At 34.1% G+C, this 25,655-nt stretch overlaps 1 protein-coding gene, 1 long non-coding RNA gene and 3 pseudogenes across 2 annotated transcripts; all 5 read right to left on the reverse strand.

Moving 5' to 3' along the window:
* Positions 1 to 1,301: 1,301 nt before the first annotated feature.
* Positions 1,302 to 2,446, reverse strand: LOC126708338 (protein P21-like; annotated as a pseudogene).
* A 268-nt stretch (positions 2,447 to 2,714) lies between these two features.
* LOC126708339 (protein P21-like) lies at positions 2,715 to 9,422 on the reverse strand (annotated as a pseudogene).
* Positions 5,047 to 5,133, reverse strand: LOC126710657 (small nucleolar RNA Z102/R77; annotated as a pseudogene).
* A 5,525-nt stretch (positions 9,423 to 14,947) lies between the features above and the next one.
* LOC126708340 (dirigent protein 22-like) lies at positions 14,948 to 15,484 on the reverse strand. The gene has a single exon (XM_050408133.1). The coding sequence runs from the start codon at positions 15,482 to 15,484 to the stop codon at positions 14,948 to 14,950; it is 537 nt and encodes a 178-aa protein (XP_050264090.1).
* A 6,739-nt stretch (positions 15,485 to 22,223) lies between these two features.
* LOC126709095 (uncharacterized) lies at positions 22,224 to 24,293 on the reverse strand. The gene is made up of 2 exons (XR_007649312.1): positions 23,407 to 24,293; positions 22,224 to 22,476 (listed from the first exon to the last, which is right to left on the reverse strand). It is a non-coding gene; the product is annotated as an uncharacterized LOC126709095 (long non-coding RNA).
* Positions 24,294 to 25,655: the final 1,362 nt, after the last annotated feature.

Genomic DNA, 25,655 nt, shown 5'->3' on the forward strand with positions numbered 1-25,655 from the left:
CATGCATCTAGTCCTACTTATGGTTAGCCATTATTCAAATTAATAATTTACATAATTAAATTCGTTCATTCATCATTCCTTATCTATAGTTTCAACAACTGTTCAAAATACAATTTTTACATTCATGTTAGATGGTGAAAGACTAGAAAAATACTTGTTTATAACTATTATGAATAAAAAAATACTAACATATTTCATAACTTTGCTTTAGATGATTGATAGGGAAGGATCATATGTGGCCTTCTTATTTATTTATTTATTTTTAAATGTAACTATAGTCTAAAGTGGTTATTGAGCAGTTTAAAGGAAAGAAAAAATTAAGGTAATATAGGTAGTGGTCTCATGTTGGTAATGTCATTATTAAGATATATATAATGAATATATTTAGCTAACACATATAAACTTATAAATGAGTCTATTCTTGAATTGTTGTGTATTAAGCCTAATAACTCACGAGTTTGTTCGTAAACAAATTTTTTTTGCTTGAGTTGGATTGTTTATTAAACGAGCTTAAAACTAAGGCTCAAGTTTAGATTATTTATAAACAAACAAATATAAACAAGCTTTTTATTGAGTCAAACCCAAGTTGTTCATGATCGGTTTGGTTCATTTACAACCCTAGAAGCTACTCCCTCTTTTTTTTTTTTTATTGGACCCAAGCCACTCCTTGAATGCATTAACACGTGTTGAGATTTTTCTTGTGGGGCCCACTCAAAATAAATAAATAAATAAATCTATGTAGGTTAGCTCCTTTGTAAGGCGTATGTGTGTCCACAACACAAGCTTCAGGTTCATTTATTACCTCCTATTCCCAATAGTTACGTTATGTACCATCAACTAAAGAATCAAACAAAGAATATCACAAACATAGAGAGTTGCAACTTGCAAACACATGGTAGTAAATCAAATAACGCACTACTAGGTTAAGCTGCAAAATAATTTCTTCATTTACCAAAAGAAAAAAAGTAAAGAGGTTATAAACGTTATACGTTAGTATTTTCCATCATAGAAGCTTTGCTACAGCCTCACGTGAATATGTAAAAATACAACATGCATAGTACTGCATCTGCTAAAAAAAGCCCTCAAGCTTTTATAAATTATTACCCCAGTTATTAATACTGTTGGTTGATAGTTCTATGCCTCTTACCAGAAGAATGAACTTCTTCCAGGGCAGATATCAATAATTTTATAGCAACCTATAATACGGTATGCACAATACTACATGTGCTTACAAGCCCTCAAGCTTTTATTACATACTAGCTACTAGTGATGTGTCTGTTATGCCAAAGGAAAGAGCTGCTTCAAGGGCAGAACACAATCTCATAGTTAGTCCCACTATTGCACATAAATGTGCTTGTTGCATCATCCATAGGGTAACTGTAAGCATCTGGGCACAGATTCTTGAAAATTTTGGAAAAATTTGTAGATCCACAACTTCCACAATTGCAACAATATTCATTGGTTTTGAAAACGGTACAAGGGTATTTATAGTACTTTCTAGGAGTTTTCAATTTAGTTGGGCACTGCCCATTAATATCAGTTGTACATCTTATTCCTCTGGTGCACCCATTAGAGGTTGGGCTAAAAGCAATAGGAACATTAAACCCATCAACAAGAAAGATGTCATAGAAATACATGTTTTGATGAGATTGGCGCAGTGAGTATTCGGCAAGGGTGTTTGGGGGAGCACCATAGGTTTGGCATTGAAGAAACCCACCACAGACACTGGTTTGACAACTGCCATGCACAGACACATTGAAACTGCACCCAATTCGGGCCCAAATGCGACAACAACCCATTTGTTGAGTTAGGCCTAAATTTGAGGGTCTAGGTTTCACCTGGGTAATTCTGCCTACCACCACCAAGCACAACTCCGGCCCAAATTGTGCTGTTGCAATTGTTTTTTATATCAAATCTGATTGCATGGGCTAATAAGGCATTGAAAATCGTTATCGTTTGTAACGATTTTACTCTTCACCTTCGTAACAATTTCTTTTTTGAATTCGTTTCATTTGTTCCAAGGTTTAATTTGTTTCATTTCTAAAGTTTAGGAACTTTAATTTAGACTATCCCTAAATTATAAGGTTTAAATTGAAATTTACCCAACAAAATAACTACAATACCATAAAAAAATATTGGTTGATGAGTCCAATTACTCCAATACCCAAGCCCCTTTTTGGATGACCAAGAGGCTTGTAACTCAATTAGTTGGCACCTTTTATTGTTTTCAATTAAGGCATCTAAAATTTTTTACCACAAATTATTATGGACGTCTCTTATGAAGCCTAATCACCTCATGAATCGCAACTCAAAATTTTCCTCACAATATGGGCTTCACAAACCGCAAACTTTACTTCATGGTGTGGGCTTTTCTCTCACTTCACATGTTGCTATTGGGTTTACAGCCCTGCTTTCTCTTATTTCAAGATTCAGGCTCACAACCCATATTTTTTCTCTTTCATTATCCAATGAAATAGTTTCCCTCAATTATAGTCCATATTTACACAAAGTGGGCTTTGGGGAAATGTTCAAGTTCAATTTATTTAGCAAGTACCATGAGTTATTGGGTAATGAGTCCGTTAAGCCCATCAATTTTTTATTTATTTATTTATTGTAGTGTATAATTTATTACTTTTCAAAATTTTAATTCAATTAGTTACTTTTTGAAATTATAAGGTTTAATTTGTTATAACTCTTAAATTAGAAGGTTTAAATTATAATTTATAAGGGTAAAACACTACGTTATAGTTATTCCCACTAGGGCACGTATATGTGCTTAGTTTATCATCCAGAGGAAAACTGTAAGCACCCGGGCACCCACCCTTGAGAAACATGGAATAATTTGTAGCTTTACAGTCTGCAGAACCAGCATTGCAATATTCCTTGGTCTTGAATACAGTACAAGGGTTGTTACACCCGCCCGGAGCTTTCAACACAGTTGGGCAATTCCCATTGAGATCACCTGTACAGTCTATGCCTGTGCACTTAAGAGACGTAGGGTTGAAAACCATAGGAACATTAAACCCATAAACAAGAGAGATGTCATAGAAATCCAAATTTTCAAATTGGCCTAATGTAAATTCGGCAAGGGTGTGTGGGGCTACACCATATCCACTGCCTTGGCATTGAAAAAGCCCACCACAGTCACCACTTTGAAATGTACCAATCCTGAATCCATTGAAACTACACTCAGTTCGGGCCTAAATGCGACCATTACCCCTTGCTGAGTTAGGCCTAACTTCGAGGCTCCAGGTTCCACCTGGGTTAATCTGCCTGCCACCACCAGGCATAGCTGCAGCCCAAATTGTGATGTTGCAATTGTTTTTAATATCAAATCTGGCTGCATGGGCTAATAAGGCAATGAAAATAAGAGTATTGACAAAGCAGTAGAAGGAAATGGACAGGTTTTTGAAGGGCTTCATTTTGGAAAGTGAGAGAGATAGGTCTTGAAGTTGGCTATGGGATATGTTATGTTAAATGTTACGCAGGGAAAGACCTTCCGAGTTAGTGTCTTCTAAACTTCTTTGTTCAAAATTTGGCTGTTATATATATATATATATATATATTGCATTTGGCTAATTGGCTTGACTTGAAGACTAGTCGACAAACGAGTCCACGCGGATGCCGCGTTATCCATTGAAAAAAGGGGTTGTTGGTTTCTTATTTGTGGGTTCAAGTGAGAATGACATATTTATTTTATGGTGCTTCATCTTCCTTCTTTTTATTAATCTACCTATCTAGAAACAAAATATGTTCATTTCAATAAATATATATTTTAAATATCTATAAAATTGTTATAATCTATGAACGATGATAGTTTGATAATTACAAGAAGAGAGATTTTATTTGAATCCAGATATAAAAAGAGAGCATGCAAAACCTCTGATGTAGTCTGATTTTCAGAATGAACTTGCTCCATAAGGTAGTGATTCTAGTGAACACACCATATATATGTTCAAAATAATTTCCAAAGTTCAACAGTCAGAGAGAGAAAACATACCAAAAATTTTCAAACATCTTCTCCACTCAATTAAAAATAAAAATCAACTTCATCGACTCCACTTCTCCACCTTCAACCTCAACCTCAACCTCAAGCAATCAAATCCAAAAAGAAAAACCTAAAACCTCTCTGCAAAATAAGTGTGAATTCTGTGAGGTGGGAAATTGGGTTGAGCTAGAGCCCGAGTAGATTGAGAGACTCGGAGGTCGAGGATATCATAAACGTAGATACATTGTAACTTTATAATTAAGCACCAAAAAAGATTATTATTCTTGTTTTAATCAAAAAAATGGATCTGAATTTTTAAAGCCCATTCTTATTGGGTTCAGCCTAATTGGGTCACTTGTTAGTGAAAGAAGAATTTGTTCACTTTTAACTAAACCCACCACATTTTTTTTTTTGGGCCACTGAATGATCTCCCTCCACAACAACGTAGTACCACTTCCTTCTTTCAATTGTTTTTGACCGGGCCTGGAATTTTAAAAAATGACCTTCATCTTTTATCAAGCCCAAAGCTCTAGATTGACTAGGGATGGCAATGGGGTAGGGTAAGGCCAAAGGATGAGATCTTCGCCCCCACCCCACATGCATTTTTCTTTCCCCATCCCGCCCCACCCCGCATGACGGGGAAAATTTCTTGCCCCATTCCCGCCCCTTAAGGCCCTGCGAAGACCCGCGAAGTCCCGCCCTACACCGTAAAACTTTATTTCTTATTAATTTTCCCTACAACTATTACCATTTTTTCAAATAAAATGACATATTTCAATAATAAAAATATACTTGAAATTATAAATAAATTTATCCTATCAAATCAAACTAATTTTTAGCAAAAATTAAATAACATTATCTAAATGTTTATATTTCATTGGCCTAAAAAACACTAAAACAAATCTCCTTTATACTAAGTAGTGTGCATTATTTAATTCCTCCCATTTTGTGACTATTTCATAGAGAATGGGACAAAGTCTCAAACCTGTACCTTATATTTTTTTATAAAAATACAGAAAACTAAATTAAATTGTATATAATTTTTGTGTGGAGAACGAGAACAATCAGCTAGAGCTAGTACATGATTGATGCCATCATATCTGCAATCAAACCAATAGGGAAACATATTCCTCATCATCTCGTTCTCCAAAAATTAAAAAACAAAAACCCAGCTTGTAAAATAGATATGGATTTTGACAAGCATAAAGAAGCAGTGTTGTTAAGCAGCAAAATGCCCACACAAAATTACAAAAACAATGACACAGACACAAATATTTAGAGCCTCAAACCCATACCTCATTAAAAATATATATATTATGTTCATGATGAAAAGTAAGTTGAGAAAGATGTATGAATCATGAATGAAATCAGTAATTCAATAGTATATAAATTTGTTTCTAATAAAGACCAAAAAAACCGTTAAAATTGGTACCTTATTTCCAACTTTGCTAGAGAGAAAAAAAGAGGTAGAGCCACGTTAGGTAGAATAAAATAAGCTAATGATATTTTTGTTTAAATAGTAGGGTTTTAGGGTATGAAAAAATTACAATTTAACCCTTATTAATGCAGGGTGGGGCGAGGATGGGGCGGGGCGAGGTGGGTCTAAAAAGTGTAAACCCATCCCCGCCCCGCCCCATGATGCGGGTCTAAAATCTCGCCCTACCACCTTTGTGGGGCAGGGAAGACCCGTATGGGGCGAAGCGGGAGAGGGGCTGGTCAAGCGAGGCGGGGCAAAATTGTCATCCCTAAGATTGACTAAAGGAATCCCTTTTTTGTTTTTTTGTTTTTTTTGTTTTTTTTTTCCTTTTTTTTTGAGAAGAAGGCTGAAAATTCCAAGGAGTCCCATAATTTTGAAAGGAAGTCTACTTTCTTACAAAACATAATCCCAATCCGAATTTAGAATAAAGTCCAAACTAAATTTATTTTCTCTTGTCTAAGTAAGTTAACGTTTAGCATGCTATTCTAAATTTCATTATCCTTCCTCACGTCACTTATTTTATCTCATGTATTGTCATGTAATATAATTTTAAGCCAACAAATAAAATTTACTACTTTTTGGAGTTGTTTTGTTGAGAACCCAATTAGGGTTAGGTTTAGTGTTCATGAGATGATTCAAGTTGGTTTTTGGATGGAAATCTTAAGGTTTCATGTATAGGAGGTGGGACCTATTGCTCGGGAGGATGTTGAACCCGAAGTGTCCGTTGTGGGGAGAGCCAAAAGTACTTTCTCAACCAAGTAATGATAGGATTACAACTTTTGTCACAATTTTGTCACATGTTAAGTTGTGTGTGGTGGAGTTGTGACCCACCACTTTTACTCCACCTGCATTTACAACTTGCCACGTGAGTAAGTTGTGACAAAAGTTGTGATCTTAGCATTTTCCATAAGTCGGGTGGTCACTAAACTATAAGTAATGCTAGGGACATAGACTGCATGATGAGTTATAAGTGATAGAGGTGTAATGGTAATACACCTCTACCACTCACAACTCGCCACGCGAACTATGTGTCGCTAGCATTACTTATAGTTGACACACCTCTACCACTCACAACATGCCACGTGGGCGAGTTGTGACACAATTGTGTCATTTTTTGTGTCCCTATTATTACTCCTAGACTATTAGCTTTGAGTTTTGCAAAGGTATATCTAGGTGTTAGGATTAGTGCCCTTAAATCCTATTGTATGATGCTATATATGATATTATGTTGTGATTAATAAAGTTGTTTTATTATTATCTAAAATAATGGTAACATAAATATTTGGACATGATCATATAGTCCATGTGATTTATGTGATTTAGTCACAGAAGATATAAATCACAAATTCTTTGTAAACTCAAAATTTTAATTCGTAGTCGGTGATAAAATTGGGCATTTCATCTGCGAAAACTATAACATATCAACAAAGATGATTTTTCTTGATCATGGATATGGAGACTTCTAGTTGATATGTTTTAAGTGTTAAGACATATTGAACTGGAACCCTATGAGATTTATTATTCTACTAACGACCATTAAATGAATGATAAATCTCACAACTTTTATTTACATCAACTTTTAATCTTGAAAGAATAATGAACCAGATCATAAAGTGTAGGTTGCTTTGATATATCAAGAGTGAGATCTAATGTCACAATCAAAACCTCAGTATGTTGGGCAACCACATTTAATGTTGAAGGAACATATATTCTCAAGATGGAATTTCTAATCTCTTAACGAAGATATAAAATATTCTTTTGAAATAAGTTTAATAGGTTTGGTTATTCAGAATGTTAGGCCTAACTACTTTAGTAAGAAGTTACTAAAGTATATACTTATGAAATTGGATTTCATAAATGATGAATAACTTAAAGGATTAAACTAGGTACTCAAGGATTAAGATGTAGTAATTTTCAAAGTGGTAATTGTCAACGCTCGGCCTCGATAGGAACGGAAAACCGCCATCGGGCCTTCATTCGACCACCCACCATGGCGACACTCCCGCGCACACGGGGCCCGTTAGAGGCCCCTTTCTATGATCTGTGTGTGATTCGTGCGGTGCTTCAGGTCCTCTCTCTCTCTCTCTCTCTCTCTCTCTCTCTCTCTCTCTCTCTCTCTCTCTCTCTCTCTCTCTCTCTCTCTCTCTCTCTCTCTCTCTCTCTCTCTCTCTCTCTCTCTCTCAATGGAGGAAGGTATTTGTCTACCTTTGGTGGTGTGGCAGGAATCTTGGCCAAATTTTAAGGAAATTACCAAAGGTAAATGAAGTCGCCACCAATCATTAGGTTTTTCTAAGGTGTGATTGGTTACCTGTTTCTAGTTGATTTTATTACCAATCCTAGGCTAAGAAAAATGGCATTTTTCCTAATCTAATGTAGAAGGCAAAAATCTTGATTCTTGAGTCCAGAAGTTTGGTTATGTGTGGAAATGGTGTTAGGCACCCCACAACACCTGTCCAAGGACAGTCCTTTGTTTTGATAAAATCTTAATTTTCAGAGATTGGTAGTAAAAAACATGATTTTAGGATTGGATTTCGGGACTTTGCATACACAGGGGTTTTGAGGTTTGGCTTTTGCATGGGTGTGGTCCTAATTTATACTTTCCTAAGGCATTCAGGCAAAGTACTAGATTTCCACAGTGACATGTCACCTTACTTTCGCGATGGAAATTAGGCATCGCTTTACCTTAGGTGACATGGACTGTGACAATCACACCAGGAAGGGGCGAGCAGGTGTATATATATATATATATATATATATATACATACATCATGCTTAATGCAAGCACACAGAGCAGGAAAGTAAATGCCTATATCCCTAGAGCATGACCCAAAATATAGGTGTAGGAAAGTAAACAAGGGCCACCGTACTCTAGAGATGAGGATGAATAGTACATGGCATGATATACCTAATACAACTCATCTAAGAGAGAAAGGAGAGAGGAAGGAAGGGGGTTTAAGAGAGTACATAAGCAAATGGGAAAGGCTAGACCCCTAAATCTACTGAACATAGCTGCTTGGCTTATATCTACATGCGTGCATCCTTGTCCTTTTTGCTTGCGCCTAGGAAGCTATGCCCTAGCTCCATGTGTCCTCGTTCCATGTGTGTACATGTAAAGGAAAAGAAAAGAAACCAGCAGACAAGCAACGGAAGGAAAAAGATGTAAAGAGCATGTGAAAGAGGCATAAAGGAAATAAGCATAGTTGACATGGCAAACATAGCATATGGCAGGAGACATGACAAGCCACAAGATAAAACAAACAAACAGGAAGGCAAACAGGCAAGCAAGCAAATAAGAAAGAAGACAAACAAGCAAAAAGGCAAACAAAAGGTGGTGTCCACGGTGGACAAATGTAGGTCTGGATTGGATGTCCATAGCTTCATTGTATTAAAGTATGGAAAACACACTAGCAAGCAAAACTTATGCATAGACATGTAAGCAGGCGTGTAAAGATGCAAAGAAAGCCAACAAGTGGCACAAACAAGCATAGCATCGCACGGAGCGGAAAAGGGAAGGGTACGCACAGAGCAACCCGACACCCAGAAACGCATCCCAAGGGGTTACACCCAAAAAAAACCAAGCCCATGGAGGGCGTCGGATGTAACCAAACAAAATCAAGCCCATGGAAGGCATCAAACATGGCAAAGCCTAGAATAAGAGAGGCTAGCACAAGCATAAAGCATAGAAGCAAGCAAGCGTAAACATGCAAATAGGGTGATCCAAACCCTTTAATATGGGCCTTGGTGTATGGATAATGACAAAGACCATAGGGTCTAGATCGGGTCCTAACCATTAGGCCAAAATATAAGAAAGAAAGACAAAGCAACAAAAAGGCTACAATAGCATACGGCATAACAAACATAGCCTAAATCTAGGCACACAAACATGGCATGGAGCACACAAGCACATGGAAGATAGTATAAAGCATGTAGGGAACACAGATTCAAGCACATAGGCATGTGAAAACATAGATCTAGACATATAGGCATAGAAACATGCATGTAAACATGTAGAAACCTGGCACATACGCATGGAAGAACATGAATCCAAGCATATAAGCATGTGAAGACACAGATCTAACCATGTAGCATGGAAATAAACATATAAACACATAGATCCAAGCAAGGCATGGCCAACAACATCATACAAGCATGTAAGCATGTAACCCTAACATTAACATAGAACAAAAAGATGCACAGAGTATAGGAAAACATGGCATAAGATATAAAGCATGTAGATCTAAAAATATAAGCATGTAAGGATGTAGATCTAAGTATGAAACATGGCATAAGACATAAAAAGCAAGAAGATTTAAGCTAGAAGCACAAATAAAGCAAAAAACATGCTAAAAAAAGTAATAAATCATGCTATTCAAGCAAAAATAGCAAGATAAATGCTACAAGAAAAAGATAGAAATATAGGGGTGTGGATAGTAGCTAAAAAACTACATCCACACCCCTAAACCCCAAACCCAAGGTGTAGAACCAAAGAGAAGAAGATTAGGTATAAGAACAATACCTTGTATTTTTGGTGAAGAATGAAGAATCAAGAGGCTTTGATGTGTTTTTTTTTTTTTTTTTTTTTTTTTTGTGTGTTTTTGTGTGTTTTTTGTGTTTGGAAGAGAGGAGAAAAGCTCAAAATTTGTCCAGGCAGAGCACAGGACCAAGGGAGTCTTCTTTTTTTTGGTCTGGGGGTGCCTAAGGCCTTTTATAGCCCTGGCACGCTTTATAGCCCTGTCTCTGATCAGGTTGATCTTGACACCCCTGAAAAGATCTCAACTTCATGTTTCTGAAAAGGTATGCAACTTGAAAATCCAATAGTCAAATCAAAAGTTATGGCTTTCGAAAGTTAGCGGTGCATCGATCGATGCGTTAACCTAGCTTTCATGATATCTCAACCATTCTAACTCTGATTTTGACCCATGAATAGTTGTTAGACTGAAAATTTGATAATCTTCGCGTTGGCATAGGTTTCAACCCATTCTAACGACCTAATCAAAATTAGGGTTTCTAGGGCCCGTTAAGAGTCAGCTTCAGGTCAAACTTGATCAAAGTTGTTAAAAATCTCCGTGGAACTCGGATTTGATGTAAAACTATGAAAGGTGCTATTCTAAGGGGATTTTGACTTTGTTTGACTTTCAGTCAACCTAGGATTGACTAAGGGCATTTTAATCATTTTAACTGAAAAAGGCACTTTGGGTGTTCTGGTGTCCGAATGGGTTACGCCATATCATTCTGGATGTTCTCGCAGTCCCATGGAGAAAAAGTAATATTTTAGGATTTTTCGGGGTCTGACACACAAATCGAGAGTAGACAAAATACAGTATCAACAGCAATTAACATTCATGACTTTATATTACTACAAATATTTTAATGAAGGGGTTAGATGTATAATAAAGTCTTGGGATATAATTTATTAATAAGGCCTAGAGTGCAATTATATTTATATAGTAGTATTAAATATATGGTAATTTTGGGCTTGTCAAGAGTTGACAAAAACCCTATTAACTTTAGCAATCTACAAGGAAAAATATGAGCAATCTTTAGCCACACCAAAAAAAAGATACTTATTTTCAAAACTTCTAGGAAACCCTATTAACTTAAGTATCAAAGAGACCCCTGCAAAAAAATGCATGACTACTCTTCAGATGTTTTCCTCTTTCTTTATAGATGCTCGTGGACTGAGGTCAACCTAGTGATCAACTACGTCATCATTTGGTGTCTTTTGTGGGAAATGGTTGTAAGTTTTCTTTGGACTAAAGATTGTGGCAGCATCATGTCTTGTCTTAATTAGAGTAAACCCAATCATGGTGCTTCCCAACAATGATTTAGCCATTAATCACCAAGAAGGTAAAGAGTGAGGTGGGTAGACATGATGGTGGGTAGGGGGAAGGGTACAGGACTATGGTACTATCTTGACCTTGCCTCTTAGCATTTGCAAGGTGCAAATACAATGTTTCTATTATCATCTCCATAAAAAGTTCCTTAATTTTATGTTTCTTGTTAAAATTAAATATATATGTTGTAGATTGTGATATGGAAGGAAGGAAAGTAATACCAATACCTACAATAAAATACTTGAGAGAATTTATAGACAAGTGGCTGTAGAACAAGGACAAATGCTTGCGGATGGCTTGTGGCACAACATGTGTGTGTGATTAAGATCAGACAATGATTTTATTTTATTTTAGATCATAACCCATGAAAGTAATGTTTTGCTAAGTAAATAACTATTTTTTGAAGAATTATGAATTAATCTAAAAATCCTTGATAGTAAATGATGATACACAAAAATCATCAGTGAATCGATCGTCTAGACGCGTAGTGACAAGGGGGTGGCTGATGAACAAAAGGTGAAGAACCTGAAGAATAAAAGGTGAAAAACTTGAAGAGATCACAAGTGGTGTAGCTGAAGAATGAAAGTTGAAGAACTTAAAGAGAGCACTAGTGAGGAGTCGGCAAAAGACCCTCTGAAGGTTAAGTCAGTGACTGAATGATCCCCAATAACTTAAAGTATCAGAGCTAGGAAATTCTACGTACCTTGGAGAAGATGAGGCTTTGTGCTTATATAGTAGTTTAGAGCTAACCAAGATCCCATAAATGTAGGATCTTCCCTTGTAGGGAAGATATGGAGTTGATGTTTCTCGATCATTGGGCCTAGTTTCTCATATTTGGAGGATATGAATATGTAAAATCATATTTGGAGGATATGAATATGTAAAAAGATCTTTGAGCATGGTGTGCAAGTTCTTTCCATATCATGAAGACATAGGAGTGTAGGATACGCAAACGGCATGGAACTAAGTATACGTAGTCATCGATATGATGATGGTCATTGGCACCACAAGGAGACGAAGGAGTCATGTTGTCTTTCTCAAGTCCCCTAAGGCATGGGAGGCATGACGATCCCTTAGGAGACTGGCGTCTATAATCCTGACAACTCAAACAGAGCTTTGACTAGGCAAACAAGGTGACTAACATGTTGGTGACCGACTACACCTTTAGAGGCAAAATATCCTTTAGTGGCCAAAGACCCTTTAGTGGCCAAAGACCCTTCAATGGCTGAAGATACTTTTGGTGATTGAAGACTCTTTTGGGGAGCTCATAATGCTTTTGGTGATCGAAAACTCTCTTAGAGACCGAAGACTCTTTCAAAGACTAAAGATGCTTTTGGCCACCGAAGACTCTAAAGTGTTAGAAAAATATTCGGGATGGTGAAAATGTTCTCTATCAGTAAAAAACGTACCAAATTAAATGAAGAGTTCAACTCTTCATTGTCTATATATTAAGGGCCTAAATCATGGTAAAATATACAATTTCATATGAAATTCTCTTTAATAGAAACTTTGGAATTGCTGTTTGTTATTGTTGATTTTGTTATATCGTGGAGGTGAACTGTTCTTAACTTGATAGCAAACTTTGGGTGAAACTAGAAAACAATTGATACACAACTCAAATTCATACTATCAAAAATATCTTTTTGATCATTGCTTCATACTCATGTTATTCAATTGCTTTAATAACCATGACTTTAAAGGTAAAGTGGTTATATTTCCGATATCCATGTCTCTTATACACTATATATAAAATAAATAAAATAAAAACCCAAGAAATCCCTTAGGGTATGTTTAATTGAAGGTGAAAAAGGGTGGATGGAAAATTAATGAGAGAAAATAGGGGAGAAAATAGAAGTGGGTGTTGTTTGGTAAGGAGAGAAGGGGAGGAAATTTTTTAGTAGGGCCCAGGCATTTTCCACCTGGGCCTACAAAAAATTTATCTCACCAATTTGGAGAGAAAACAAGCATGGAAAGCTTGTTACTTGCCCAATTACCGAATTGCCCCAATTTAAGTCTCACCTACACTCCTACAACATTTGAAATACATCGATATCTCTCTCCCAATCGCTTCTCTTTTGTTTCTTTTGCACAAGCACAACCATAACCACAACCATGTGAAACAATCAAACAACAATATGTCCAGCTCTAGGTTTGTTATTTCTTTGCCAAGTTTTTTTTTTTTTTTTTTTTTGAGCCACTAAGAGGCTGTTTGGATGAATTTTTTTATCACTCAATTTCCATCACTCATCACTCATTACTTAATTTTTCACACCCTTTTTGGCACCATCACTCACTTTCCATCACTCATCACTCATTACTCATCACTCATCACTTAATTTTTCACACCTGTTTGGCACAATCACTCACTTTCCATCACTCAATATTTTTCACACTATTTGTGGGTCCCATAACTATCACTCGATGTAGCTTTTTTTTTTTTTTAGTACCCAAACTCACTGAATCCAGTAAAATTAAAAAATTAAAAAATTAAAAAAAAAAAAAGAAGAAGAAGAAGAGAAAGAACTGAACCCAGAAAAACCCAGTCAAAAAAAGAACCCAGTGAAAGAACAAAAAAAAAAAAAAAAAAAAAAGAACTGAACCCAGTGAAGAATGTGAAGAAGCCACTAGTGTGAAAGGAAAAAGAAAAAAAAAAAAAAAAAGAACATGAAGAACACACGCATTGAACCCAATGAAAAAAAAAAAAAAAAGATGGTCAAAAGTTGTGGCTCTGACTGATAGTAGGTCCCTGCATGTAGTGTTATTTACGGAAATGCCATTGAGTTATGAGTTATGGAAACTGAAAATAGCTAAAATGTGTTTTCAGTTTCCATAACTCATAATTCAAAAATCAAATAATTAAGTGATGGAAACGGAGTTATGGAAATAGAATTTTCGTGCGCCAAACGGATATTGAGCTATGGGTCCCACCATTTTTTAGTTATGAGTTATGGAAACTGAGAATTGAGTTACGGAAACAGGCTATCCAAACAGTCTTTAATATATCATATATAATAATAAAGGAAAATAATATAATGAGTACAAAAATAATAATTAATATATTATATTACATATAATGTTATTTTGTTAATTTTAATTATTAATAATTAATATTTTCTTCTTCTTTAATGAGTACAAAGAAATTATATATTTTTTATAACACGCATTAAGGGAAAATTAAATCTTTTTTATCCTTCCACTTTTTCATCCTTCTAATCAAACGGTCCCTTAACGTATAATGACTTTCACCCTAGTTGTAGCTACACAAAAATGCCAAGTAATTTCTTCCAGATGAGTACAGATTATTCTAGGGGAAGAACCAAAAATAAAAATAAATAAATAAACAAAAAAAGGTTTATAGGGTGAGTGATTTGTATGATATGGGCATGGTTTTGGTGCCATTATTTAACCTTAGGCTTGCAGAATATCGAACAAACATTCCATAGACATTGAGAAAGTTGAAAGCTCATTCCGAACGAACAATGGAGAGTATGTCGAGTACCAATTAACAAGAAGAAAACTTTGTTCCTTAAACATTAAGGTACTTGTCAAAACAAATTATTACAATCATTTTATTATATGGTAAATCAAAAATATGACAAACCATTCCATTTCTATTTTACGCCTATTCCATACTAATATTCCAACAACTCAGTAGTGAAAAACTGTCACATTCCACCTGATGATTGCATTAGAATTGGGAATGTCAAGAAAAACAGTCTCCAAAGTAGCATAACCACGAGCCAACCTGAATAACCCGGTTCCTGAAACCACGGATACCTCCCTATACTTTAGGTAGAACCTGTCTGCCCCTTGTATTTCTAAGGTGCTACCATTGTACTCCTTGTTGGTGAACACAAATGACATCAATAGATGCAAATCAGAGCCATCCAATGCTGAGTTCACGTAAATTCCATGAGCCCTTCCAACCTCAGATGAGTTCCTTTCAATAGCCACTGTCAACTTATCATCCGTGGCAAAGATCGTTCCGAACCCAAGGATCCACCACCGCTTGTGGGGGATGCCAGCGACTGGGGTGGCAGTGGCATTGGCGCCCGTCTCCCAATCTTGCATGTAGAACACCATGTTGGTTTCTTTGAGCTTTTGGAACTGGTACTTTGAGGCTTCAGTGGATGTGGCTAGAGCTAGGAGGAACACGAAAGACAAGGTGACAATTTTAGTTGCCATTGTGGATTGAGCTAACTAAAATGGCAATCAATTAAGCTCTTAGAGGGTGAATGAAGTTGATTGTGTGATGTGGTGATGAATGGTGAGGGTGCAAGGGGTTCTATATATAATGCTGGAGAGAGAGAGAATATATCTACGTCACGTGCGCACGCCGGCTTGGTAACTGATTGATTTTCCATGTTAGAGTTGGGTTAGTATACTTTGGAAGTTTATGACTGAATTGTATGAGTTTGGTAGGTCAGAGCAAGTTGGAATTAAAAATTATTTTCTTAGCAGGTGGGATGATTCATTTCACATGTCCATAGTTAATTATTGGCCAAATATCATTAACCAATGCTAAGAACACAGCATACCACACCATTTTTGTCATAATTCATCAAATGATGAGTTGTTGTGAACGTTGAAAATATGAATCAATATGAGTTCATTTTCACTCCTATTTTAACAAGGTGTGGCAATAATTATGTAATAAGTTGTGTCTCTAATATTTATCATAATTATTTTTAGTTCAATCATTTTGTATTGCATGTCATACATATGTAAAAGCCTATGTGCTAATTGGTTGGCTGATCTGTGCGTTTCTGCTAGTAAAACCTACATTATTCAAGTTCAACTCAATGTTACACGTAAATTATCGTAGAAACAAATGTCAGGCATCGACAATAAAACATGATATAAAAAAAATATCGATTGATTTTTAGAATTGAGGGAAAATATAGTGGCAAACTATTGAAATCCGCATCATGTTCTATATAAAATGCTTAATCCAAAGTTCATCGATCTCAAACCAAAGTTACCCATCTGGCGGGCGCCCAACAACTTTGAAAGTTAATCAAAGTTCTTTCGAAACTTTCATGAGCTACTTTGACTTCTTGTTTACTGTTATAGTCTTATAGTAGCAACTGCCTACATTGATGCCCACCACATGTTATTAAATTTTTTTTATTTAAATATGACACACATGCCTAATCCATTACAGTTTTGTGTCTATCCAAAAAATCATGCAAGCACCTACCTAGGCAGTGTAGGCACTTTCCAGGAAACGATGAAACGAAAATACCCTCCAATACCCAAAATCACTGCTTATACCAGCTTAAGATTTTAATATTATTCAAAAAAAAAAAAAAGAGCTTAAGATTCTAATATTATTTGGAAAAACTTAAAACTATTAAAAATTTAAGATTGTTTAAATAAACACAAGTCAACATCGAATTCCTCACAAAATTGGACTCTATATATATATATATATATATATATTTAGTTCATTTTTTTATTCAACGTAATTGAATTTGTTCAAGAACTATTTTGATTATCTTAATTTTTCTCATTTATAGTAGACATTATAACTGAAACTTTTTACCGCTCACAAGTCTACAATAAATAATAATAATCACTGACACCAAATGACATTAATACAACACTCTTTTTAGAAAATGTGTAGACAAAGCCTAAATTTTATAGTACCATGTACATTATTATAACTTTTGTCACAAGTATTTTACATGTTAAATTGTGATTGACTATCTGTTACTTTTATATGAATCCATCACTTTTTTTCACCATTTATAATTTACCATGTGAATAGTTGTGATACAAATTATGTCATTTGAGTCGTATCAATAAATAATTCTTTTTTTTTTTTGAGAGAATCAATAAATAATTCTTAAAAATTGCTGATGTAAGAAAGATAGTGGGTAAGTGTTAATCTCATTTATAAAACATTCTTTATAGGGTAAGATTGCTAATAAGGTTAAGAGAGGTTAGGTGGGAATGGACAAGTATACATGCTTTGTTATAATTAAACGAATGATGTCAGGGATAATACATCATCAATTAGTGGGAAAAAAGTGTGACCCTAAGTGTCTGTAAGATAAACAAACATATATATCATCAGAAGCCCACATTAGTTGACTCTAGAAACAGTCTAATTTATTCAGCAAAAAAAAAAAAAGAGCAGTTTAAGTATAGTGAATTATTGGATCAAACATTCAAAGAGGCATGCTAGAATAACTGAACAGAATTTCCTTTGTGATAATGCAGACAAGGACAAAACCCCAGCTGCATTTGAACAACCCACTTTCCTCCTTTGGTTCCTAGTTTCACACTATGTGTAGAGTTTATAATACACACACACTAGAATACATTGAAATCATGACTTCCTTCATGATTTTAGTGCATTTCAAATGTGATGTAATAGGGTGTGTGTACTGAAAAAATACATCACGCATCCGGTGTATGTTTCCTCTCTCTCACATGGAGGTGAACCACACGTGTAAGATCCATTCCCATGTGAGAAGAATGTACTAGTATACCTCCTCATGTGTGCCTCCTCATGCATAGTATACTGTATTTCTCATCATGTGTATTAGTATTTTCTCTCAGGCTATTATAAGAGTAGTACCTAGAAATGTCTAGGCCCACATACTTCATGATTTCATCCTCAGCTTCACCTATCTAGGCTAGCCTTGTCACCATAAACTTTTATTTATTTATAATTTTATAGTTACAAGTTACAAGTAAAACTACGGGAAATGAGAATTTGAACCCTCAATTTCTATTGAAAATGACAGAAAGTACTGGTTAAATTATAAGACTTTTGATATCACCATGGACTTGACAATATTCTCACTAGGCCATCTGAGTTCTATATGGGCCTCGTTAATGCCCATGACAACAACCATATTTCTTAGATACCACTTTTATGAAAAATATAAAAAACAGTAAAAAAATATTAATTACTTTCTTTTTTCATAAAAAGTTTCTAAAAATATTATCTAAACCAATGCTCTTAGGGCCTGTTTGGATGGAGGGGAGAAGGAGAGAAGTAGAATAGAATTGGTTGAAATTAGGTTAAGTTTTTGCCAAATTTAGTCTACTCTACTCCCCTCCTTCCCCCTCAATCCAAATGAACTATAAAGGCATTCGTTAAGCTATCTTTTATCTCTTTATGGGTATTACATTTCAATTCCACTTCTACAAGCCAATGCATCAAAGTTGAGACACAGCTGCCAAAACGAGGTCACGAAAAACAGTGGATATTCATTTGGCCATTCTTTCAGCGATCTCGCGAGATCGCTAACAAACACATCACTACTGTTCGCATTATTAATTGCTGATGTTATGATATCTTGTCTGCCCTTGATTGTTACCCAAAAAAAAAAAAAAAATCTTTATTTTGGCTTGTGAAGATCCTAATTGTATTTTTCACTAAGAACCCTTAGGAATGAAGCCAATTAAGTCAATTTAAATCGATTGGATGAAAAAAAAAAATACCAAGTGTCACCAATTAAAAGGTCTAACCCTTATTCGTTGCACTTTGACTATATGATTGACCAGGTTTGACTATATAGGCCACTGAGAATTTTTTTTTTTAAAAGATACTGGAATGTTGAATTTCATGATTTTACAATCAAATACTCCATGTTTTGAAACACTTGTCAATTATTTTTTATTTTTTATTTTTTTTAAAGAATCACTTATCAAAGTTGAATTGGCAATTATATTTTTGATCTTGGGTGGCCTATAGTCAAAAGATTAATGCTAGATATACCAACTTTTTTACAAAAATTTTTACAAACAATTGATATGGTAAGGTTGAATTGACAATTATATTTTTGATTTTGGGTGGCTTATAGTCAAAAGATTAATGCTAGAGATACAAACTTTTTTACAAAAAATTTTACAAACTATTGATATGGTGAATAGTTATTGGTAAATGAAAAAATAATGTTAATGTTAGGTTTAGATGAAAACCAATAAGAAATTGGACACATCAACAATTTGTAAAAATATTGTACAATAGTTTGTAGTTATAATATTACTCAGACAAAATTGCCGAGAGACAAATCCACCATCCACGTATAAAGAAATCCTTAGTTTAAGAAGCACACAGAGGAATAGAAAACAAAGTAGGCAATGACCATAGACAAAATAATAATAAATGTACACACTATGTTGGAACCTGTAGATAATCAAAAAAGATTTGAAATTCATAAGCAATAAGCAACCACGGACCACAATCAGTGCCAAAGGCCTTGTAGCTGAATTGACACATCCTTATGTACAAAGTGCTTGGGGGTCTAGGGGGGAAAGGGTTTGAGCTACGGGGTTAGCACCATGTTGTAATTATCTCTCAAAACAAAAACAAAAAAGGACCACAATTAGTACAACATTAAATAAAGGCGAAAATACTATTTTTGTTCCTACATTTTTACCCCATTTTCACTTTGGTCCCTATTTTTTTATTTTACCATTTTTAGTCCCCAAAATCAAAAACCGTTCCATTATGGTCCCTACATGGCAAACAGAGTGCACTGTTGACATATAGAAAGCTGACGTGGCTATTAAAAAAATAATAATGAAATTTATTTGACAGTTAAAATTGCCACGTCAACATAAATTTTTTTTAAAATAATTTATTAATTTTAACTAAATAAAAAACAAAATCAAACACAAAAAATCATATGAATTGAGATCTGAGTTTATCTTTAACAAGAAGACAAACTCAAAAGTTTTTTTTCATTATATTTCTAAGTTTTTCTTTTTATTTTATTTTATTATATTTAAAAAAAAATAAATAAACTTTTCTTCCATGAACCTAAAGCTTTTTGAGAAACCAAACACAACCCAAAAACAATACTCAAACCTAAAGACCCAAAAGCTCTCTCAGTGTATTATCTCATCTCAAACTCTCTCTTCGCTCATGCTGAAATTCCAATCATGGAGACCCAATCCCTCTCTCTCTTCTCTCATCTCAAACCTGAGCTCTCTCTCTTCTTTCATGGCCGATCCAGCTCATGACTGAAAACCCATGGCCTATCATCTTCTCTAAATCCATGGCTGAAGACCCATGACCGAATCCTAGGGTTGAAGACCCAAAGACCCATGGCTGAATCTCATGGTTGAAGACCCAAAGACCCAGATCTATAGTGGCTGACCCAGATCACCTGTCATCTCATCTTCTCTCTCTCTTTCTCAAATTGGTAGTGGCTGACCAGATCCAAAATTAATGAGAATTGGCTTGTGTTTTGGTGTAGTTTATTGATGAATCGGCTTTGAGTTTTGTGTTTGTGTGTTTGGTTTCAAAGCATAAGAAAATCTTGTTGAATGTCTTACTGTAATTGTTAAATGTCTCTATGTTTTGTAAATTTTTATGGGCATGTCTTTTTATCTTGTAAATCTAAGTGATTTATGGGTTTTGGTTGCCAAGAAAATGTAGAATTTTAATTTTCTGGGCAAGCTTAGTTGGGAAAGAAAATGAAGAACACATGTTTTGGGTTCTGAGGTATTGTGCAAATCAGCTTCCTTCAACCATTCAAATTAGTTAGTTAGGCACGTTTTCAAACAATTTAGAAAACTAACATCTCGAGTTTTTGAAACTCGAGATCCATATTAGAACTCGAGTCTTAAAGACTCGCTTTAGATCTCGAGTCTTTAAAACTTGAGTTTTATGCAAAAAAAATTTAACCTATAGTGGCGCTTTTAAGACTTACAGTGACGTTTTAAAACCCTATAGCGACGTTTTCCTGCAAAAAATTTTTTTTATAAGTACAGGTTTAAGGAGTCCTATAGTGGCGTTTTTAAGCCCTATAGTGACGTTTTATAGACCTATAGCGGCGTTTTTTGCAATTTATGAAAATCGAGTCTCTAAAACTCGATTTTCAGCGCAATTTTTTTTCTCCAAATCGAGACTTAAAAACTCGAGTTCCATCTGGAACTCGAGTTTTAGATACTCGAGATGTTATTTTTCAAAATTGTTTTAAAATATGACAATTAACTAAATAGTTTAATATTTATTGTTATTTTAAAAAAAAAATTCTTTGGGTTCTCCGTGATCTTCAAAAAAAAAAAAAAATTAATTTAACTATTTTCTTTTCTTTAAAAAAAAATAAGAAGGTTAGAATTTTTTTTTTAATTTTTTATTTGATGTGGTTTTTTTAAAAAAATTAAATTGCTGACGTGGTATTTTTAAAAAGGCAAATAAATTTTTTAATACTATTTTAATGGGCACATCTATATTTACTGTGTCAATAGTGCATTCTGTTTGTCATGTATACTATTTTTCGTTAATAAGCTAACTGTAGAGATCAAAATGGAACGGTTTTTGATTTTGGGAACTAAAAGAGGTAAAATAAAAAAGTAATGACCAAAGTGGAAATAAGGTGAACATATAGGAGCGGAAATTGTATTTCCGCCTTAAATAAATCCATTAACTTCGGAATTGTGAGGGAAAAAATATTTTAAAGAGAGGACACTCATAAATTTATGTGCATGCACCTGTATGGCTGTATTGAGTATTAAAGCAAAAGATTCCCAAGATCAAGCCCAAATCAAAATTGTCATAAAGTTTGTAACTCAATTAGTTAACATTATTTCTCACGGAAACATAAAAAATTCAAATCCTCATCTCCTGGTAGGATTATTATTGAATTATCCCCACCCCCCCCCCCCCCCCAAAAAAAAAAAAAAAAAAAAAAAAAAAAAAAAAAAAAAAAAAAAAAACTCCAAACAAAAAATGCAATAGTAACTAAGGAAAAAGATCTATAAGGACCACAATTAGTACAACTAGTCGCTAACCCGTGCGATGCACGGGATAATTTTTATAATTTGGCTCAAAGCATATTATGGCTCAAAGCATATTATAATTTTTTTTTTAACTCATAATAGTACAGAATGTTAAAGCAAGAGCAAAATGGGGGAAAATATAAGGAGAATACAAATTGACTAAAAAAGGGATGAGAATCTTAACAAATTTAAGTTAAGAATAAGCAGTTGCCAATGTAAATCCTTCAATTTAAGAACTTTCATGGCCTTACAATTAATGCCCAAAAACCAAGTCTTGTCTGGTTGAAAATAGCTACGGAATAAATAAAAAATTTTAAAAAGGGGGGCTCTCTCCTTTTCTTCTAACCTCAAGTGTCAAGCAAGGATCATAGGATGGATTATGGGCAATAATAAAAGTCCACAACACAAATTTGGGTAAAAGAAACCACCTGCAACATTTAACATTTTGTGAGGCAAAAGATATGACAATCCAACTACAAATTTGAGTTAAAAAATTAATTGCAAGTAATATAGAAAAGCATGATTCCAATCCAAAATCTGGATTCTAAAACAGTAATAGGTTCAATAACAAAATATGATCCAACTCAGATTTTCAACAAAGATGAAAAAATTGATGTGTAACCCCAAAGTCTTAGGGCATAAAGTTCAACCTAAGCAATCTATATATTAAACTCTAGGAGTTTAAACTTTCTTTTTCAGTTTTAGATGTCTTTGTGATTCTCATTATAAAAAAAAAAAAAAAAAAAAAAAAAGCTTTAAATGTAAATAATCACCCTTTCATCAACATGTTTAATATAAACATAGGCTAGGGAAAAAAACCATAACCAAAAAAAAAAAAAAAAAAAAAAAAAAAAAAAAAAAAAAGAGAAGAGAATCCTATAGAGATGAGAACAATTACATCTCAGCGAAGAAGCAATTAACAATAAAAGTACTAAATTTCTAAACTTTGTTTTATCAACATAGTACAACTTTTTCATTAAAAAAATTAAATTAAAAAAAAAAAAAAAAAAACATAGTACAACTTAAAATGATGAACCATAGAACAATGGAGAACTTTGTTATGTTTTTTTTTAATAGTAGAAAAAGGAACAAAACGGAATAGTAGAAGAATTAAAACCTTCTAGGTTGTGTTCCTTGCAATCCTCCAAAACCAAAGGAAACCCATCAAACAAAAAAAAAAAAACATAAAAAATAATCAAGCAATAGGGAACCAAACGAAATAAAAGAAAAATCCATATGGAAAAAAGAGAGGAAAAAATAGGGATGTACAGAGATTCAATGGTGGAGTTTACAAACAAATAGAGAGACAAACGGATATAATTTAGGAAAACAAATTTGAAAAGAATTGGGAGAATTACCTAACATGAGAAACCAATCAAAATCTCATCCTGATTATATTTATGCTGAATAAAACTTTGGAGGCTGTACTTATTTTGCTAAATCTTGTCTTTGCCATTGCAAGGTGAAAACAACACAACTTTCTTATATCCTTTATGCAACATAAATTTCAATGAGGTTGATGGCATGCTAAGCATGGCTGTAGCTCTGTACTTGCAATTACATATATGTACTTACATATTTGTATTGTAAAAGTTCCAATTAAAACAAATTAGAGATAATTAATAACTTCCCTAATATGAAAAAAATTCATCAAGAGCATTTACAAATATAATAAGTCTAGAGGATAATTCAGTGATATAACAATAAGGGAAGTGGCAGAATAAATAAAATCTAAATGCATCTTATAGGGAGTAACAATTAGCATAGCTGCTCCTGGCTGCTCCTTTTGGAATTTAGATCAAACATATCTTTGCAGCTCTCCATACCATTTTAAATCACAATCATATCATTGAAAAAACTATAACACTATAAGAAGAAACTATACAATGTATAAAAGGAATTGAAATGGAACAGAGCTGATATTGTACAAAATTACAACAGAAATTGCTATGATAAGCCTAAAGACTGAGCTAACCTACATTTTTTTTATAAGTAAGATACGCATACATTGGCTGGATCTTGAACCCAAGACCTCACCATCTACTTTGCTCTTACTAACATACAAGCAGGTTTAGAACACAAAGAGCCTCCACAAAGCTGATCAAGCTTGCTCTCCAAAATTCTTCACAGGTTTGATACCCAATAAATTAAATCAAAACCAACCGACCAAAATACAGAAAACTAAATCCTACGAAATGTAAAATTAAAAATATTTTTGTTAGTGTTCATATATTTTGATGAAGATTAAGTCTTTCAAACATGGAAGACTCATAGCTTGCCTACAATTATATGGATAACAACAAATAGAACCCAAAATATATTTAAAACCTTATTCAGAAGTTTTGAATTAAAAAAACACAAATTAGTAAGCCAAAGTGCTAAACTGAACCCAAAAACCACAATTTCACTCCTACTAACAAATAAATAAAGAGAACAGGTTAGGGAGGAAATCCTAAATTAAATTAAAACTCAAAACACAAAGAGACAAAGCATAGGTAGAATTTGATCTTCTATGGTGTTTCCCTGGGAAAAACAAAAAAGAACAAAGAGGAAACATATTAGCAATTGAAATCTATAATTGCAGCAAACCCTAATTAGGAACCCCAAAATCCCAAAACTAATAAAAACCCCAAATCAATCCTTCAGCCTCAAAGTCATCTTGATTTCGTCCTAATTCAAGAATGTTCAAAAACTATGGAAACAAAAACCACAAATTAATTATAAGCAAATAGATTAGGACAACAACAACAAAAAAGGAAGAAGATAAGGAAGATTGAGGATTCAAGGTGATCTTACCAAGGAGTTCTTGAGAAATTGAACCGGGAGATTTTGGGGCAACATTGACTTTTACCCTCTGCTTCATCCTGAAAACAAAACCGTCACATGCATGTGATTGGTCCTTATGAAAAACACCAAAATTATTGAATTCCTCTTTGTTCAATAATTTTAGCGGTGTGTAAGAAGAGGTTTAGGGTTTTATCGGGGAACTTACACAAAGGATAGTATATAATAGAAAAATTAGCACGAACGATCAATGTTGGTGATGATGATTCAGTGGCTACGTGATTGACCTGTCAATGAAATATGCAAGAAGCAAAGAATTAATTTAGATAATAGCAGTGATTCAACAAAAAAAAAAACAGAAAAGAAAAGAATGTAATTGGGCTAATTAGTACTCTGATGTTTAGGGTTTTAATGGGTTTGTTTGAAAAATAAATCAGAGGTTGAAAGGGTAGAGAAGAGAGATGAGGGAGAGAAATAAAGAACAAAGAGGCGGTGTGTAAGAAGAGGTTTAGGGTTTGGGGAAGGAGAACAAAAATTTGGGTATCGGGTTTGGTTTTGTCGTGGAAATAGAAATAGGTTTTTTTAGCTTTTTTTTTTTTTTTTTTTTTTTAATAATGCTGATGGTTTTAAAAAAAATGATGACGTGGAGCTTTTTTTTTTTTTTTTAATAATGCCGATGATTTTTAAAAAAATGATGACGTGGATTGGAAAATAAAAATAGTTTTTTAATTTTTTTTAAATGGCGATGATGTGGAAAATTGTGGAAGCTTCAAAAACTTCGGTTTTATATATATATAGATAATAACTGGGAGAGAAAGAAAAT

Source organism: Quercus robur, chromosome 12 (assembly GCF_932294415.1).
Source record: "Quercus robur chromosome 12, dhQueRobu3.1, whole genome shotgun sequence".
Lineage (NCBI taxonomy): Eukaryota > Viridiplantae > Streptophyta > Magnoliopsida > Fagales > Fagaceae > Quercus > Quercus robur.